The following is a 16645-nucleotide window of genomic DNA, read 5'->3' as shown; positions in this document are numbered from 1 at the left end:
TAAAATAGTAAATGGGTTTTTTTAAGTCAAGAGTTTTCTAAGGGATATAAACTTTCATGCTTCAGGGCTTAAGTCAATCACTGACTAATGGGACTTAGCAGAAAACTTTTGCATTGAGTAGGTTGTCCCTTAACTACCTGCAGCCACATTTTCCTCTCAAGCTGTGTCTACACGTGCACACTACTTCGAAGTAGCGGCACTAACTTCGAAATAGCGCCCGTCGCAGCTACACACGTCGGGTGCTATTTCGAAGTTAACTTCGACGTTAGGTGGAGAGACGTCGAAGTCGCTAACCTCATGAGGGGATCGGAATAGCGCCCTAGGGACCGTGTAGACGATCCGCGTCCCGCAACGTCGAAATTGCCGGGTCCTCCATGGCGGCCATCAGCTGGGGGGTTGAGAGATGCTCTCTCTCCAGCCCCTGCGGGGCTCTATGGTCACCGTGGGCAGCAGCCCTTAGCCCAGGGCTTCTGGCTGCTGCTGCGGCAGCTGGGGATCCATGCTGCAGGCACAGGGTCTGCAACCAGTTGTAGGCTCTGTGGATCTTGTGTTGTTTAGTGCAAGTGTGTCTGGGAGGGGCCCTTTAAGGGAGCGGCTTGCTGTTGAGTCCGCCCTGTGACCCTGTCTGCAGCTGTGCCTGGCACCCTTATTTCGATGTGTGCTACTTTGGCGTGTAGACGTACCCTCGCAGCGCCTATTTCGATGTGGTGCCGCGCAACGTCGAAGTTGAACATCGACATTGCCAGCCCTGGAGGACGTGTAGACGTTATTCATCGAAATAAGCTATTTCGAGGTTGCTACATCGAAATAAGCTATTTCGATGTAGGCTTCACGTGTACACGTAGCCTCAGAGAGCTAGTGGGAGAGTCATTGACAGGATATTGAAGGAGGCAGAGCCTTGTTTGAACCCATGTAGGCAATTCCTGTATTCCTCTGACCTTTAGGAAGGAAGGCTGAAAGAATTTCATCTAAAAGTTCCATGAACTTCAGCTGCTAACACTTTTTTGTCACATCTGACCTAAACCTGATTAAAAACCATGTTGTCCAATAAATATAGATGATCTCTAAATTCAGGAATCTTAATTAAAGGAGGGATGCTTTTTTGGATAATAAAGGTCAAGCAGGAAAGATAAAGTAAACCTGCTATTGATGGGACCTATGGTGCTACATGATCACTCTGAATTCATATTGCAGCTGCGGATAGTCTTCAAAAACAGGGGTAGATTTGTTTATATTTTTTAAATCAGCTTTATGTTAAGAATTCCAAAATAGGTAAATTAAGTTAATCATACTTATTCTGATAGTCTTGGATTGGCATTCTTCATTGAATTGTTTGACCAATTCATATTAAACCAGCAAGGAATGCTAAAACATAGGCTTGAAAACAGGCCCAAAAATCTTCTGAAGATCCACAGAACTTTTCCTGGGATTGGAGGTTAAAGGCTATATTTGAAAACTAAACACATGAACTCAAACATTCTCATATTTTTACACACACATTTTCACAGGAAATTTTGTGCACTTTTTGCAAGTGCTTCTCTCATCAGCTTCTTTGATATGTATGAGGTATTTAGGTTTTCAGCTTTAATTTTCAATTGTTGTCCTGGTCTGGTGGTTGCTATCATTGTGTGCAATATGTAACAAAGAAACAGTCTTTGCCCCAAAGAGCTTGCAATTGAAATCGCTTTCTTGCTTAAATCTTTAAATGTAAATGTATTATTTATACATCTTTTTCTATATTTCCAGAGAAATAGTTACCAGTATACCCTTTCTTCCATTGTATCCTTTGAAGTTAAGAAGATGCCCTATAAAGTGCAACCAGCAAAGTACCCCGAGGGCAGCATAGCAGTAAGTATCACGAAACCTATGTTACAACTTAAGCACATGAATTATAATGGTCATCCTGATCACAGTTGTAAAGATTTTTTATATATGTATGGAAAAGCAAAACCAGTGTTTCTTGTGTGAGTTCCTTGGATGCTTTATAAATGAAACTTCCTTACTGCTGTTCTGTACGTGCAACTGATATGACAAAGAATTCCATTTTAAATTAGTTCCTCAGTTCTTTAACAAATTGTTACATCATTCATTGCTTTAATTACAATGATATTCAACTTTTCATACAGAAAGATCTTTGTACCATCAAAGCCAACTCTAATCACCTCTGTAATTCCTTATTATAGGCAAACTTTATGCAACTTTCACCATCTTGTCTCTATTATATTCACTGTTTTTAAACATGTTACTGGTCTCCCAATTAGCAAGCTACAACCTATTGTGCCTCAAGGGTAAACACTTTTATATACTATTCATAGAACCCGCTCTCCTTATTGGTCATAGAATCATAGGGCTGGAAGAGATCTCAGGAGGTCAAATCCAGCCACCTGACCAAAACAGGACCAAACCTAACTAAATCATTATTTTCGGTATTTCCAGTTGTCTTGACGGTAAATTACGAAGCACTTCAAATACTCCAGTACTTGGCTCATCAGTTCTCTTTATGGGTGGTATATGGTGGAAATGAATAGCTGGACATCCAGTAGCCTGAGTGCTACTCATAGCAGTAGAAAGAGCTGAATGGTGGGCCTCCATGAGAAACAGTGTGGTCTGGAAGTCCATGGAGTTGGCTCGCATTGTACAGTAGTAATTGGCCAATTGTCATGGGAGAGGCCAATTGGTTATATGAGATGAGGTGTGCTATTTTGACCAGGCAGTCCACAACCATTAAAACTACAATGTGGCCGTCAGATGGTGGAGTTCCGTGATAAGGTGTAGGATGATGGCAGACCAAGGCCTAACCGGAATCTCCACAGCTACTAAGGTACCAAGGGTCCTAATATGGGATAATTTGCTAGGAGTGCAGCTCTTGCAGGATTGTGCATGTGCTTGGAACTCAGCTCACAAGTGGCACTACCAGAAGAAAGTAGACAGGTGTGCAAGAAGTCTTCCAGCAGCCAAAGTGACCCTCCAGTGGAGCCTAACAGTGTCATCATGGTACTTCCAGTTGATGGCACCCCGGAAACGCTTATACACATTTGTTGACATATGTTACCTCATCCTACATGGTATAGTACATCTTGCCCCTCATGCCCCTCAGTGGCAGGCATGGTGTCCTTTGACCAACTGTGTCTTTCTTTTAGATCGACTGAATGAGGGAGAGCAGGTCATGCTGAGCTGTGGTGCTGGTAAAGTTACCAAGTTTTAGGCGGCAGGGAAATTTGAAAGTCAGTTCTTTGCTTCCCCCATAGTACTCCCCTTCCCACACAGTAGGTAGCTGTGAACTCAAACTGAGAAAAGAACAAGGCCCACCTTAGCTGCCTCTGGTTCAATGCTCAGGTCTTGTCAGAGATATTCAAGGTTTTGTGGTCAGAGAAGGCCTGTACTGAGAGCCGACCCCGCTTGAGTTGGTGACACCATTCTTCAAATGCTATTTTCAAGGCAAGAAGCTCCGTGTCCAATATTTAATAGTTTATGTGGGTGGAGATATGATTCTGGGAATAGCATACAGAATAGCAGTGCGGAATTCACTGGGGTTGTGTGGCTGCAAGAGTATGACCTGTAGGGCCACATTGGATACATGTGCTTCCGTTATTAATGGATGAGTCAGGTCAGGGTGTGCCAGGATTAGGGCTGTGCGCAACGAAGACTTTACCTGACCAAACACAAACTGGCTTTGGGAGACCAAGTGAATTGCATGGCTTTGCAGAGGAGAAAAACCAATGGCGTTATTAATTGAGAGAAGTCAGTGATGAATTTTCTACAAAAATTCTCAAAGCCCAGGAAGTGCTGAAATTCCCAGAGAGCCCAGCATGCTATCTAGTTCCGGATGGCTTCCACCTTCGGGGGATCCATCTGGATTCCTTCTGAGGAGATGATGTATCCCAAAAATTCAATGCTGGCCTGGTTGAGGGTGAATTTTCCAGTTTGTCATATGAACTATGCTTCCATAGTGTCCCCAGCACAGACCAGCCATAATTGAAGTGCTGTTCTGGATGCTCAAAAATACCAGTATATGATCAGGGTAAATAATTAAGTGTCAGTTCAGGATATGTCTGAACATGTCATTTATGAAATACTGAAATATTGCAGGATCATTAGTCAACCCATACAGCACCATCAAATATCCAAAGTGCCCGTATCAGGTATGGAAAGTTGTTGTCTATTTGCTCCCATGATGGCATAAATTATATGGGTAGATGTGGATGTAGATTGTAGATTGGTAGATGAAGATGTACGAATATAATTTATGTGCCAGCAATGCCCCTCTGCTATATACGTCGGACAAACTGGACAGTCTCTACACAAAAGAATAAATGCACACAAATCAGATATCAGAAATGGCAATATACAAAAACCCGTAGGAGAGCACTTCAATCTCCCGGGCCACACAGTAGCAGACTTAAAAGTAGCTATGCTACAGCAAAGAAATTTCAGGACCAGACTCCAAAGAGAAATTTCTGAACTACAATTCATCTGCAAATTCAACGCCCTCAGCTCAGGCTTAAACAAAGATTGTGAATGGCTGGCTAAATACAAAAGCAGCTTCCCCTCCCTTGGTGTTCACACCTCCAGATCAACTGCTGGTAGTAAGCCTCACCCTTGCTGACTGAGCTAACCTTGTTATCCCCACCCTTGCTCTGGCTTACTTATACCTGGCCCTGCAGATTTCCAAGACCAGCATCTGATGAAGTGAGTCTGTGCCCACGAAAGCTCATGCTCAAAACTTTTCTGTTAGTCTATAAAGTGCCACAGGACCTTTCATTGCTGTTACAGATCCAGACTAACATGGCTACCCCTCTGATACAATTACATATAGTTACTTAGTTCAGTATGTAACAGTTTATGCATAGTGACCTATCTTTCTTCTTCCCAAAGAGGATTGGTTGCCTGCCACACAACCTGGGAGAAAAACTGAGGTTGCTGAATTAAACATTTGGTGAGGTTTTCTTGGTTGTACCCACATAGTCCTTCCAGCTCTGGTTTGGATATGGAGTACATCTATCCATAAGGCATCTTTCCCCTGGAATGTATGTCTGTCAGGGAGTCACAATTTGTATGTGGGGATACTGAGTTTGCATTCTGGTTCTCAAATTCACTCCAGGTATTTGTGAAGGAAGTGAGGTCCTGGAGTTACTACCCTGCTCTCTGTGCTGCTGCTTCAGAAGGTTCTCTCCCACAGTGGGGACCTGGGTATGTGTCACTTCGGGGTTGATTGCTTCATTGGAAATACACTTTCTGATGGTCTTCAGAGGAGAACCCAACAGTCCTCTGCCACCAGGAGGTACATAGTTCATGCATTCCAACCAACACACATTGAGATCACATTAAGGCACACTGTTTTTGACAGCTTTTCATAATAGCTTCTGATGGGATGATCTCCCCAGTCACAGGTCCCAATGGTAGGGCTGATCCATCAGTAGTCTCCACCTGTATCAGAGGGGAAGCTGTGTTAGTCTGTATCCGCAAAAACAATAAGTTTTGTGGCACCTTATAGACTAACAGGTGTTTTTGGAGAATAAGCTTTCATGGGCTAAGACCCACTTTGTCAGATGTCTCCATCTGGTGTGATCTGACCAAAAGGAGATCTTCAGGGTATTCAGCTGTCGTATCTGTCAAACTGGTAGCAGCTGGTGTCCTTCACTGATAGTTCTGTGGGCATCTGCTGCAACTGGTTGTTGGGATTTTCCATGCAGGCTTGTCTTTTGCATCATTGTTGACAGCAGAACTGGTAAAGTTGGGCCACCTGATTCCATTCAATGTCAGGCACAAACTATCAGAAGTGGGCAGCATAAGTGAAGTCTGGCCCTTGCTTCTGGTAAAGTATTCCAGAGTGCAACTTCTGCAGGGGGCAGGGGCACGATATAGGTTATCAGAGATGTTTGCAAAGGCTTGCCGAGGGCATCCCAGTCAGAGAGCACTGAGCTGTTTTGCCCAGAAGGCCAAATCGATTATGACGCCTGAGAGCTGGCTGACAATGAGTCCAACCTTAGTCTGTTCTGTGGAGTACATTTGGGGACAGAGCAGGAAAAGAATCCTGCATAGGGTCAGGAAATTTTGAAACTTTCAGTGATCCCTTTCAAATCTCCCAGGCAGTGGCACTCCAGAGGCCGGTTCTGGTGATGCTTGGTCTGTTGAGGCACACAGCAACACCACAAGTGTGCGATTGGCTTGTGGAGGCTCTGTGCTTTGGCAATGAGCTGCACCACATGAGCCTGCCACTCAGGTACTTCCTCGCACAGATTCTGTGCTCCCACTGCATGCTGCATAGCCTGAGTTTGTGTGTGAACTTCTCATCTGTGGAGAGGTGACTTGGACCTTCAAGTCATGGGCCCTAAATGAAGCTGTTGGTGGAGAGGCAGCCCACCCAACCCATCAGCTACAATGGGATTTGGAGGTGGGGGGTGAAGGGTGGTGTGAGCAAACTGTCACAAGTGGGGCATGAGCAATCAAGAGCAGTAAGAGTCAGGAGTCAGGCCAAACTGGGTAACTGAATGTTGTTGTCTGAGACAGGCCAGAGCGTGGAGGCATAAATGGGTGCTCTGTGGTCTGAGTTTCTGGCCCTGTGGGATTTTGCATGTTTGTAGCTGATGAAGTAAGAGTGAAGAAGAGTCGTCTGTTCATACTGCTGTCCAATTTTATTTTTATATGAGTGCAAGGGAGAGCTCATTTCCCAGTACTCACTGAAATAGAAGCACCAGCATGCAAGTGCAACATAGGAGACCAAAACCTGAACCCTTTTTGTTCTATGTATTTAAGGAGATTTATGATTCTCAGTCCTTCAAAATCTATAAGGTCAATAAATACAAACCTAAAATTAATTCCAGAGCCAACAAAATATAATTTGTCTACCCACAAGTCCTAGCAAGGAACAAAATATTTTGTGGCCCATAAATCCAGTATAATGATAAAGTTATAGATTTATACACACAAAACATATTGTAGGAGATTCAGGCTGTAGAATTTTTCTTCCTTTGGATCACTCTGGGATTTTTTATCAGTTGCTGGCTGTATAATTGATTTATGTTTAGGTTTGGAAACAGGGTGAAATTCTGGCCCATCTGAAGTTAATGGCAGGACTCCCATTGACATCAATAGCGCCAGGATTGTACTCAGCAAGTTTTGATGCTCAGCATACTGTGTTCATCCAGAGAGGTTCAAAGCCTTCAACCTGAATGATAAATTCAGGTTATTTGTGTTTTCGGCAACACATGTTCCATAATAGAAACACATGTTGCACAGAACGCTGTTGACCATACTGCATCCATCTGGATTTTAGCACTTTGCCACAGGTGATAGCCTCCTGTTCTCAACGTCTCAGATGATCTACCAAATGATCAGATAAGTCTTCTTATTCTTTTACTCCAGTGTAATGCTTGTTATTTGGTGTAGATGATTTACACAAAATTCCTGTTGTGGCAGCTGTGAAATGTTGAAAAATGTTAGTGCTTTTATGTCTTCTCCTATCTGACTATCGCAGTGGATGCTTGCCAAGTCTGCAGCTTGATGTGATACGTGCACAGGATCTTTTGAAGTTTCATTTGTGAGGATTTTTCTTGACATTCAGCAATAATTCGTATTTTTTGCTCTTTCTGTAAAAAATCAGTTCTTGCATTTAAAAATATTTATCCGAGGATTTATTTGGAAGTTTGTCTTTTTGTTAGACAGGGCAAGGAGTGAAGAATAATGATTGTAACGTTTTTAAAAATCGATTTGCAGCATGCTTATAGTTCCTAAATGATGTGAACCTCGCATAGGCTTGTAGTTTAGGTCAGGTATACTTCAATAAGTACAACAAACCCCCAGTATACTACTGTTTCTTATGCGGAAACTTTTTCCTGGAGATTTGTGGGAGGGGTTCCCTCCAGGGTGGCCACCTGGAATTTGGCTACTACTGAGCCCTCTCACAAACCAGCCTGGGGTGCCTGTCTCACTGTGCTGCTGTGGCAAGCTGCAAATATGTTCCTGATCTTACATTTCCACCAGCATACATACCAGTGAGAACATACCCAACTGCAGTTACATGCGGCTCTCTGACTGGCCACTGTATGTGAACCAACAGTAGAGATGTTACAGCCAAAATAACCAACAGCTTCCCAGCCTAGGACCCAAGAGTTGTACTGTTTTGCCCTCATCCAAACCACAGCCAGTATGAATTTATTAACCAGTTTTCATCCCCCTCAATGTGGAGAGGAGTATGCAACAGCTTTTGTCCTTGAGCTACAATTTCCCATGCACTTCACTTGAGCTCACTGGTTTAGATAAAGCAAAATCAAACTTCTTAACTACAAAAAATAGATTTCAAGTGATAGCAAACAGATCAAGGCAGATTACCTAGCAAATAAACAAACACAGAAACTAAGACTTATATACTAGAAAGATAGGATTTGAATTAGCAAATTCTCTCTCTGAGGGATGGAATAAGCAGGTTTGTTTTACAGATTGGAATCACCAGGTCTTTCATACACAAACTATAAGTCTCTTTATCCTGGGTCCAGAACTTCCCTCTTCTCAGTCTTTGTTCCTCAGGTTTCCAGGAGTCTTCTTGAGTGAAGAGTGAAGAACCACCAATGATCTCACTTCCTTCCTTATATGGCTTTCGCATGTGTTGAGAACCCTTTGTTCCAAAACTTATTTTGTGGAAATGTACTGACCTCCCAAGATGGAGTCCAGGGACATGTAGAATGGTCTTATGACTGTTGATCATAGCAACCATGACTTACAAGCTGTCGAGCCATTCTTGGGAAGGCTTAGCAGGCTGGGAAATAAACTTCTCCTAAGGCCTATTGTTTTACCTAATGATCCATTACCCTAAATGGCCATCCCCTCCCACTATCTAGACTTGAGGCATCCATTCTTACCTAATGGGCATCAGCCTGGTGTAACTACATGAGAAGTATAGATATATAGCCAATCTTCATAATTTCACATCCAAAAAAATACATTCATACAGTGGCAAATGGCCAGTGCTGTTGTGGTGGCAACCCTGCGTTTATTCTTGGGATTCATAAGTAGCCTGGAGGGAGGGAGAAGCAGGGCAGGAAAAGTGATTGTAATTATAAATTGAACTTCTCTAATCTGGAACTCTCTTATCTGGCAACATCCATAGTCTGGCATGATTTTAGTTGGCCAGATTACCATTTATCATGAGTGTGGCTGAGTTTTCCAAGGTCCTATAAAGTTTGTTTCCAGACACCAGTCCTGGCTCTCAGTGTTCTGTGCTGTTATTTAGCTGTAATTTTACCTCTAAATGGCTACGTCTACACGTGAAGCCAACATCAAAATAGCTTATTTCGATGTAGCAACATCGAAATAGGCTATTTCGATGAATAACGTCTACACATCCTCCAGGGCTGGCAACGTCGATGTTCAACTTCGACGTTGCGCGGCACCACATCGAAATAGGCGCTGCGAGGGTACGTCTACATGCCAAAGTAGCACACATCGAAATAAGAGTGCCAGGCACAGCTGCAGACAGGGTCACAGGGCGGACTCAACAGCAAGCCGCTCCCTTAAAGGGCCCCTCCCAGACACAGTTGCACTAAACAACACAAGATACACAGAGCCGACAACTGGTTGCAGACCCTGTGCATGCAGCATGGATCCCCAGCTGCTGCAGCAGCAGCCAGAAACCCTGGGCTAAGGGCTGCTGCCCACGGTGATCATAGAGCCCCGCAGGGGCTGGAGAGAGAGCATCTCTCAACCCCCCAGCTGATGGCCACCATGGAGGACCCGGCAATTTCGACGTTGCGGGACGCGGATCGTCTACACGGTCCCTACTTCGACGTTGAACGTCGAAGTAGGGCGCTATTCCGATCCCCTCATGAGGTTAGCGACTTCGACGTCTCGCCGCCTAACGTCGAAGTTAACTTTGAAATAGCGCCCGACGCGTGTAGCCGCGACGGGCGCTATGTCGAAGTTAGTGCCGCTACTTCGAAGTAGCGTGCACGTGTAGACACAGCTAATGTGTTCTAAGACCCAGTAAGCAGTGGAAGCATTGGTAATGCTGCTAGACATTACTGACCTCCCATGGTCCACCAAATTCTCTTATTCGGCAGCAGTCAGGTGCCAAATGAGAGTGGTTCAACCTCTATGTTATACAGCAAACTTGTACATATTTAATTTTAAGCATATAAATGGTAATCATGTATGACTAGAAGTTCTTTCTTGCTGAAGGCAATAACTTTCAAGAGGAAATTGCCATTTTGGTATTAATATAAATATTGCAAATAAGATTTTATGCATTCCTTATCTAATGTTTACAAAGGAAATTCTTTATACTAAAGACTGAGGCATTGGATTAGTATACCTGGTAACTTCCTTGTCTTTGATTATGGACCCTTGAGACAACTTTATATTTCATAAAATAAAATTATTTTTCTTATCTTAAATTTATAATAGGATCTACCAAAAATGACTTTGGCATCATTTGGTCAGTTTTTTTTTTTGTAGTGAGCATGGTAGGTTTTAATACTCTGTTGTTGTAAATGTTGTTATACAGAATGAACTACTGAGTCTATTTTAAATAGCCTTTGAAAACAGCAAGAAGTCCTGTGGCACTTATGGACTAACAGATATTTTGGAGCATAAGCTTTTGTGGGCAAAGACCCACTTCGTCAGATGCATGCGTGGGGGGTCTTTGCCCAGGAAAGCTTATGCTCCAAAGTATCTGTTAGTCCATAAGGTGCCACAGGACTTCTTGTTATTCTCGAAGATACAGACTAACGCGGCTACCTCTCTGATACTTAAATAGCCTTGCAATGCCTATGAAGTGTAATACATAAATGCAAATGTCAATATTAATTATGATTCCAACCTCAAGGGAGCTTTTACATATTGCTTTGGGCATTTATTCAAAACATACAAGAACACTGTAGTGTAAATGTTTGATGGCAATATGTAGGAGTAGTAAAAAGATTCTTCACAGTATATCAACCCTTATAAGAAAAATGATTAAAGATTAGATGAGGAGCAGATTAAATGACTGTAAAGTTAAGGCAGTAGCAATGGCATTACAAGAATTAACTTACAGCTACTGTTTCTTAAAATAGGAGATAAATCAGAAAGCTATGACTAATTTAGCATTTTAAAAATAAAACTGTTTCCAAAAGGGATAAAGATAAAAAGGTTAATATTGCAGTGAGGATCCTATTTGGCACTATGATTTGCTAAGTTGCTTTATTTAATATTTATTTAACACTTCATAAGACACAAAGAAAGACACGGTTTTTGCATTTCCAACCGACCCATGAACTTTGAATTAACTAGCCAACACAGGCACTTTCTAGGCTATAGCTTGGACCTGTCTGGAGGAAAATAGAAAATTGTATGAGCTCTGGCAAGGAATTTATAAAAACATATTTAGGCAGGCCAAAAAAGAATTTGAAGATTAACTATCAAAAGACTCAAAAACTAAAAGCAAAAAATGTCCATTCAAAGCAGGAAGCCTGGCTATCAATGGGACCCCTCAACAATTGGGGTGTTAAAGGAGCACTCAAGGAAGACAAGGGCTTTGCAAAGCAGCTAAATGAGTTATTTTCACCTTTCTTCACTGCTGAAGAAGAGACAGAGATTTCAACATGATAGCCATTTGTTAGGTGACAAAACCCGAAGAGCTCTTTTAGATTGAGGTTTCAATAGAGGAGTCGTCAAACAAATTGATAAATTAAACAGTAATAAACCAAATTTTATCCACCCAAGAATTCGGCAGGAACCCATATATGAAATCTCTAATTACTGTGTTATACAATCAGTTGCTTAAATCAGCCTCTCTACCAGATGACATGAGGTTAGCTAACATGACTTTGATTTTTTTTAAAGTCTCCAAAGGCAGTCCTGGCAATTTACAGGCAAACTAGTTGAAACTATCATAAAGAACTGAATTATCAGACATATAGATGAACATGATACTTTGGGGAAGACCCAACCAAGCATTTATAAAGGGAAATTATGCCTCAGCAATTTATTAAAAGTGTTTGAGGTTCCAGCACATTTACAGATAAGGGTGATCCAGTTGATATAGAATCATGGAACCATAGGACTATAAAGAGCTGCAAGGATCATTTAGTCTAAGTCCCTGTCAAGATACAGGATTTGTTGCATTTCAACCATCTAAGACAAATGAGTTTCCAGCCTCTTTTTGGAAACCTTCATTGAAGGAGATTCCACAACATTTCTAGGAAATTGGTATAGTATAGTATAGTATAGTATAGTATAGCATAGTATAGTAAACCCTCAATTTAATGGATTAATGGGGAGAGGGGTTTCCATTAAACTCAAAAGTCCATGAAATCTGAGGTTTACTTCCCACCCACCCCTGCCAGGCTTCCCCAGCCCCAATACTCTCCTCCTCTGCAAAAATGCTGGCTACTCACCTCCATTGGAGCCAGAACTGCCCATGCTGCTGGAAGAGCTGCAGGACCTGTGGCTGGAGCCTCTGCCATGGCTGGGGCTGTTGGACCCACAGCTGGGGCCCCACTGCAGCTGAAGACTCCCCCACAGCTGCTGGAGCTGTGGCTGGAGCCCCCAGGGCCGCCATGGCTGCCAGACCTGCAGCTGGAGCCCTTCCACAGCCACCAGAACCAGTTGGAGACTCCACCATGGCTGGAGCCGCCAAAGCTGTGGCTGGAGCCATGAGACCCACTGTGGCTGGAGCCCCGTTACAGCAACCTGATCTGGCTGGAACCTCCGCCGTGGCTACCGGAGCTGGCTGGAACCCCCGCCGTGGCCACTTAAACCATCTGGAACCCCCACCTGTGGCCAACGGAGCTGGCTGGAACCTCCGCCGTGGCCACCAGAGTGGGCTGTAGCTCCTGCCATGGCCACTGGAGTCCTGCCATGGCTGGAGACTCCGCCTTGGCTATTGGAGCCAGCTGGAGCCTCTGCTGGAGCTGGAGACTCCATTGCAGCCCGGAGGAGCTGCTGCTGGAGCCACCGCATTCTCCTCCCACCAGGGATAGGGTGCATATGTGAGTGTGCCCCACCCATGGTGGGAGGAGTGCATGGCAGCTCCAGCCATGGTCCTGGAAATGACGCAGGTTCCAGCCTCCTCAGTTTCTCTAGCCATAGAGACTGGAAGAGACAACCCCTCCAGCTACAGTAGCAGTGGTGGCTCTGGCTCTGGCTGTTCTGGGTAAGTCGCCTAACAATTTTTTTTGGGGGGTGGGAGGAATTTAGGATTTACAGGCCCTGATTAATCAGGCTTCAGGTACAATGGAGGGGGCAGGGGCAGCGGATGTCCATTGTTCCCAAAGTCTGCTAAATCGGGGTCCCTAAAATTAAGGGTACATTCATCCCTCACTATACAAGTACAACTGGTTCCCAAATTTCTGCTTATAGGTGAAAACTCATAAAAGTGACACTAAATTACCATTAAAATATATGTAAAAGTCTCTGATTTGTTCCAAGTGCTTGTAACTTGACATAAACCAGTTGAGTTTAGCTACTTTTCTGATGCATTTGAACAGTTTGGCGTCAGAAATAGGATGCAGTGTATGTATGTAGAGCAGGGATTCCCAGCCTATGGGTTGGGACCCAAACATGGGTCACCATTAGATTTGTTAAGGATCGCCAGCTGGGGAGTTCTGAGCTGCATGCCGCTGTTAAAGAAACCATTTGCAGTTTCTTAACGCTGCTGCCTCAGGCAAATATCTATCACTAGAGATAGCAATTATCTTATGCCTCGGTGCTGAAAGCTTAACATTTGAGTTAATTGGTTTTAACGACTGTTGCCTGCTGGGAGCAGGAGGGCTGCAGGGGAGCCACCCAGTCTAACAGCCCCAGTGAAGAGGCTGAGGGAGGAGGAGGAGTGTCTAAGGCTGGGGCTGTTTAGGGCTGCAGGAGGGCAGGAGGGTAGTTCTAAAGCTGAGGGCAGTTTACGGAGATGAGGGGGTCTAAGACTGAGGGAAGTTTGCGACTGCAGGGGGGTTCTAAGGCTGGGGGCAGTTTGGGGCGGCTGGGGAGGGGTTATGGGTCTCCCCGCTTCCCAACCAGGGACCCCGTGGCTTGCTCATATTAGCAGGGGATGTTCACTCATTTAGTGAATATAGGTGGGTATACGTGTCCCTCATTTTGGCAAGTACTCATAACAAAAGTACTCTTTAAACAAGGGATGGGTGTATAGTATAGTATAGTATACAGCATCATGTGAAAGACTGAAATTCTTCATTTTACTTTATGGCTATGTCTACACTAGCACCTCCCTTTCAAAAGGAGGATGCTAATGAGACACTTTGTGATATGCTAATGAGGTGCAATGAATATGCGGCGCCTCATTAACATAATGGTGGCTGTGGCACTTTGAAAGTACCACTCTCGATCACGCGTGGCTCATCTACACAGTGTCCTTTTCAAAAGGACCCCACAGACATTTAAATCCCCTTATTCCTATAACCAAATGGGGAGTTAACAAACTTCACAGATGATACTAACTCACTCAAAATAGTTAAGTCGAAAGCTGGCTATAGTTACAAAGGAATCACCAGACTGGGTGACTGGCCAAAAAAGTGGCAGATGCCATTCAAAGTTAATAAATGCACAGTAATGCACATTGGAAAACATAATCCCTATTGTATGTATAAAATGATTGTGTCTAAATTAACTGTTATGACTTAAGAAACAGATCTGGGCATCATCATGGAGAGTTCTCCAAAAACATCCAGTCTGTGTGTAACAACAGTTTTAAAAAAAAAAGGGGGACAAAATGTTTCCACTAGGAAGGGGATAGACAGTAAAGCTGTGTCGACACTACAGAATCACTGTTGGCAGATATTTCCTGACAGAACCTTGGTCTACAGAACATGTCCACATATGGACTTCCTCCATCACCACCCTCTGCTGACAGAGTGGCCAGACTGTCCAGCCCTCTGTTGACAGAACAGCCAACTAGACGCTCCACAAACAGGGCTGCCTGGTGTACCAGAAGCCCTCTCTGTTGACAGAGAGGAGCATCTACATGATTTTTTATCGACAGAATCTGTTGACAGAGGTGCTATGCCTTGTACAGTCATGACAGAACTCTGCCGGGAAAACTACCGTGTTCTGTTGACAGATTCTTGACAGAACGCATTTGTAGTGTGGATGCTTCCTAGTTTTGTTGACAGAAGGACTCTTCTGTCAACAGACCTCTGTAGTGTAGGCCCATCTTAAGACAAAAAAAAATCATGATGACACTATATAAATCCTGGTACTCCCACACCTCGGATACACATACAGTTCTGGTCACCCCATCTCAAAAAGGATATATTAGAATTAGAAATTTACAAAGAAGGACAACAAAAGTGATGAGGAATATGAAACTGCTTTGGTATGAGGAGAGGTTATAAAGAACGGGGCTGTTCAGCTAAGAAGAGAAATGAGTAAGGGTTGATATGATAGAGGTCTATAAAATCATGAGTGGTGTAGAGAAAATGTAAAAGGAAATGGTGGTTTTTATCCCTTCAAAAAGCAAAAGTACCAGAGGTCACCCAAAGAAATTAATAGGCTTCCTCACACTTCCTTGTGAGCTATACTGTCACCTACTGCACCACAACATTAGGTCTTATCCCTGACTGTTCTCATTGTCACATGTGGGTGAATCTTCATCCCCCATGTGTGCTCCCCTCAGATACCAGCTGTCAACTCCCCCAGCAATGTAACAGGCAGAAAATTACATTGATCTGCTTCTGCATTCCTGATGTGAATATCTACATTGTGATGGAAAAAAAAAAACCACAAACCATTTGCTTTGCTGAATTTCTTGTTTTTTGTTTTTTTTTGAGGGAGAGAGGAGGAGGGGAAAGGGGAGCTGGGATTTAGCACTCACTATTTGGGGAAAACAAAATGCATCCCTGCCAAACATCTAAATCTCATGTAAAAATTCCAAATCTTTGTAACTTCAGATAAAAACAGATGAGACCCCTCAGAAAGCTGATTGCCTCTGTTCCCCTAACACTAGACCTAAAGGCACATGGAAAAGTTCAAAAATCAAAGTTGAAATAACACAAATGTGTCCTACATCAGCATTATAAATAAAAGCTGTTTGTGGAGAGTGTGCATGAACTGGAAGGATGTTTTCTTTCTCCTGCTGTAGCCTCTTCTTGTGGGCATTCAGAACCTGTAATGTTGTCTGTAACTGAGTGCATTCTTATTACTAGGCGGTGTGCAGGGAGTACTGGGTTTTTATGTTCTAATGCTGGTGTGAATGCAGGCTAAGTGTGGACACAGCTAGGATTAAGCATTAGGCATAGTCCATCCCACTGAGAGGAAGTAAATTTCAAATGTCATGCACAATCACTTCTTTGCTTTCAAGAATACACAGGGAAGAGGAGCCCGGAGTTGGTGGAGAATGAGCACTGGTGAGAAGACATGGCTGTAAGTGTGATATTTAGCATGCAAATAAGGTCCTTACTTATGCATTCACTTCTCTGACCTTATTCCCACTACAAAATTGGCATAATTTGGGGTGGCCACAGAGCATCATGCTCTTTAATGACCTGCACTGGCTAACCTATGGAACACTCTGAATCTTGCAAGTATTACACTCTGCACCTGCGCAGGAATAAGGCTTTTTACTGAGCTCACATAATTGGTAAGTTCTACAGAGGCTGATTAGAGTCCTGCAGCAAACTGCTTACTATCTTAAAAGACAAAAAGGATGGAAGAAGGGTGG

At 43.5% G+C, this 16645-nt stretch overlaps 1 protein-coding gene across 1 annotated transcript in view; it reads left to right on the top strand.

Annotated features, from left to right (window-relative positions):
- The window catches only part of ITGA8 (integrin subunit alpha 8), a 222826-nt gene that overhangs the window by 188735 nt on the left and 17446 nt on the right, over positions 1–16645 (top strand). The window contains exon 28 of the mRNA XM_074986273.1: positions 1747–1848. Within this exon, the coding sequence (XP_074842374.1) occupies positions 1747–1848 (102 nt within the window). The remainder of the gene's footprint in view (positions 1–1746; positions 1849–16645) is intronic.

This window comes from Carettochelys insculpta, chromosome 2 (assembly GCF_033958435.1).
Source record: "Carettochelys insculpta isolate YL-2023 chromosome 2, ASM3395843v1, whole genome shotgun sequence".
Classification (NCBI taxonomy): Eukaryota; Metazoa; Chordata; order Testudines; family Carettochelyidae; genus Carettochelys; species Carettochelys insculpta.
This window is presented reverse-complemented; position numbering and strand designations above follow the sequence as displayed.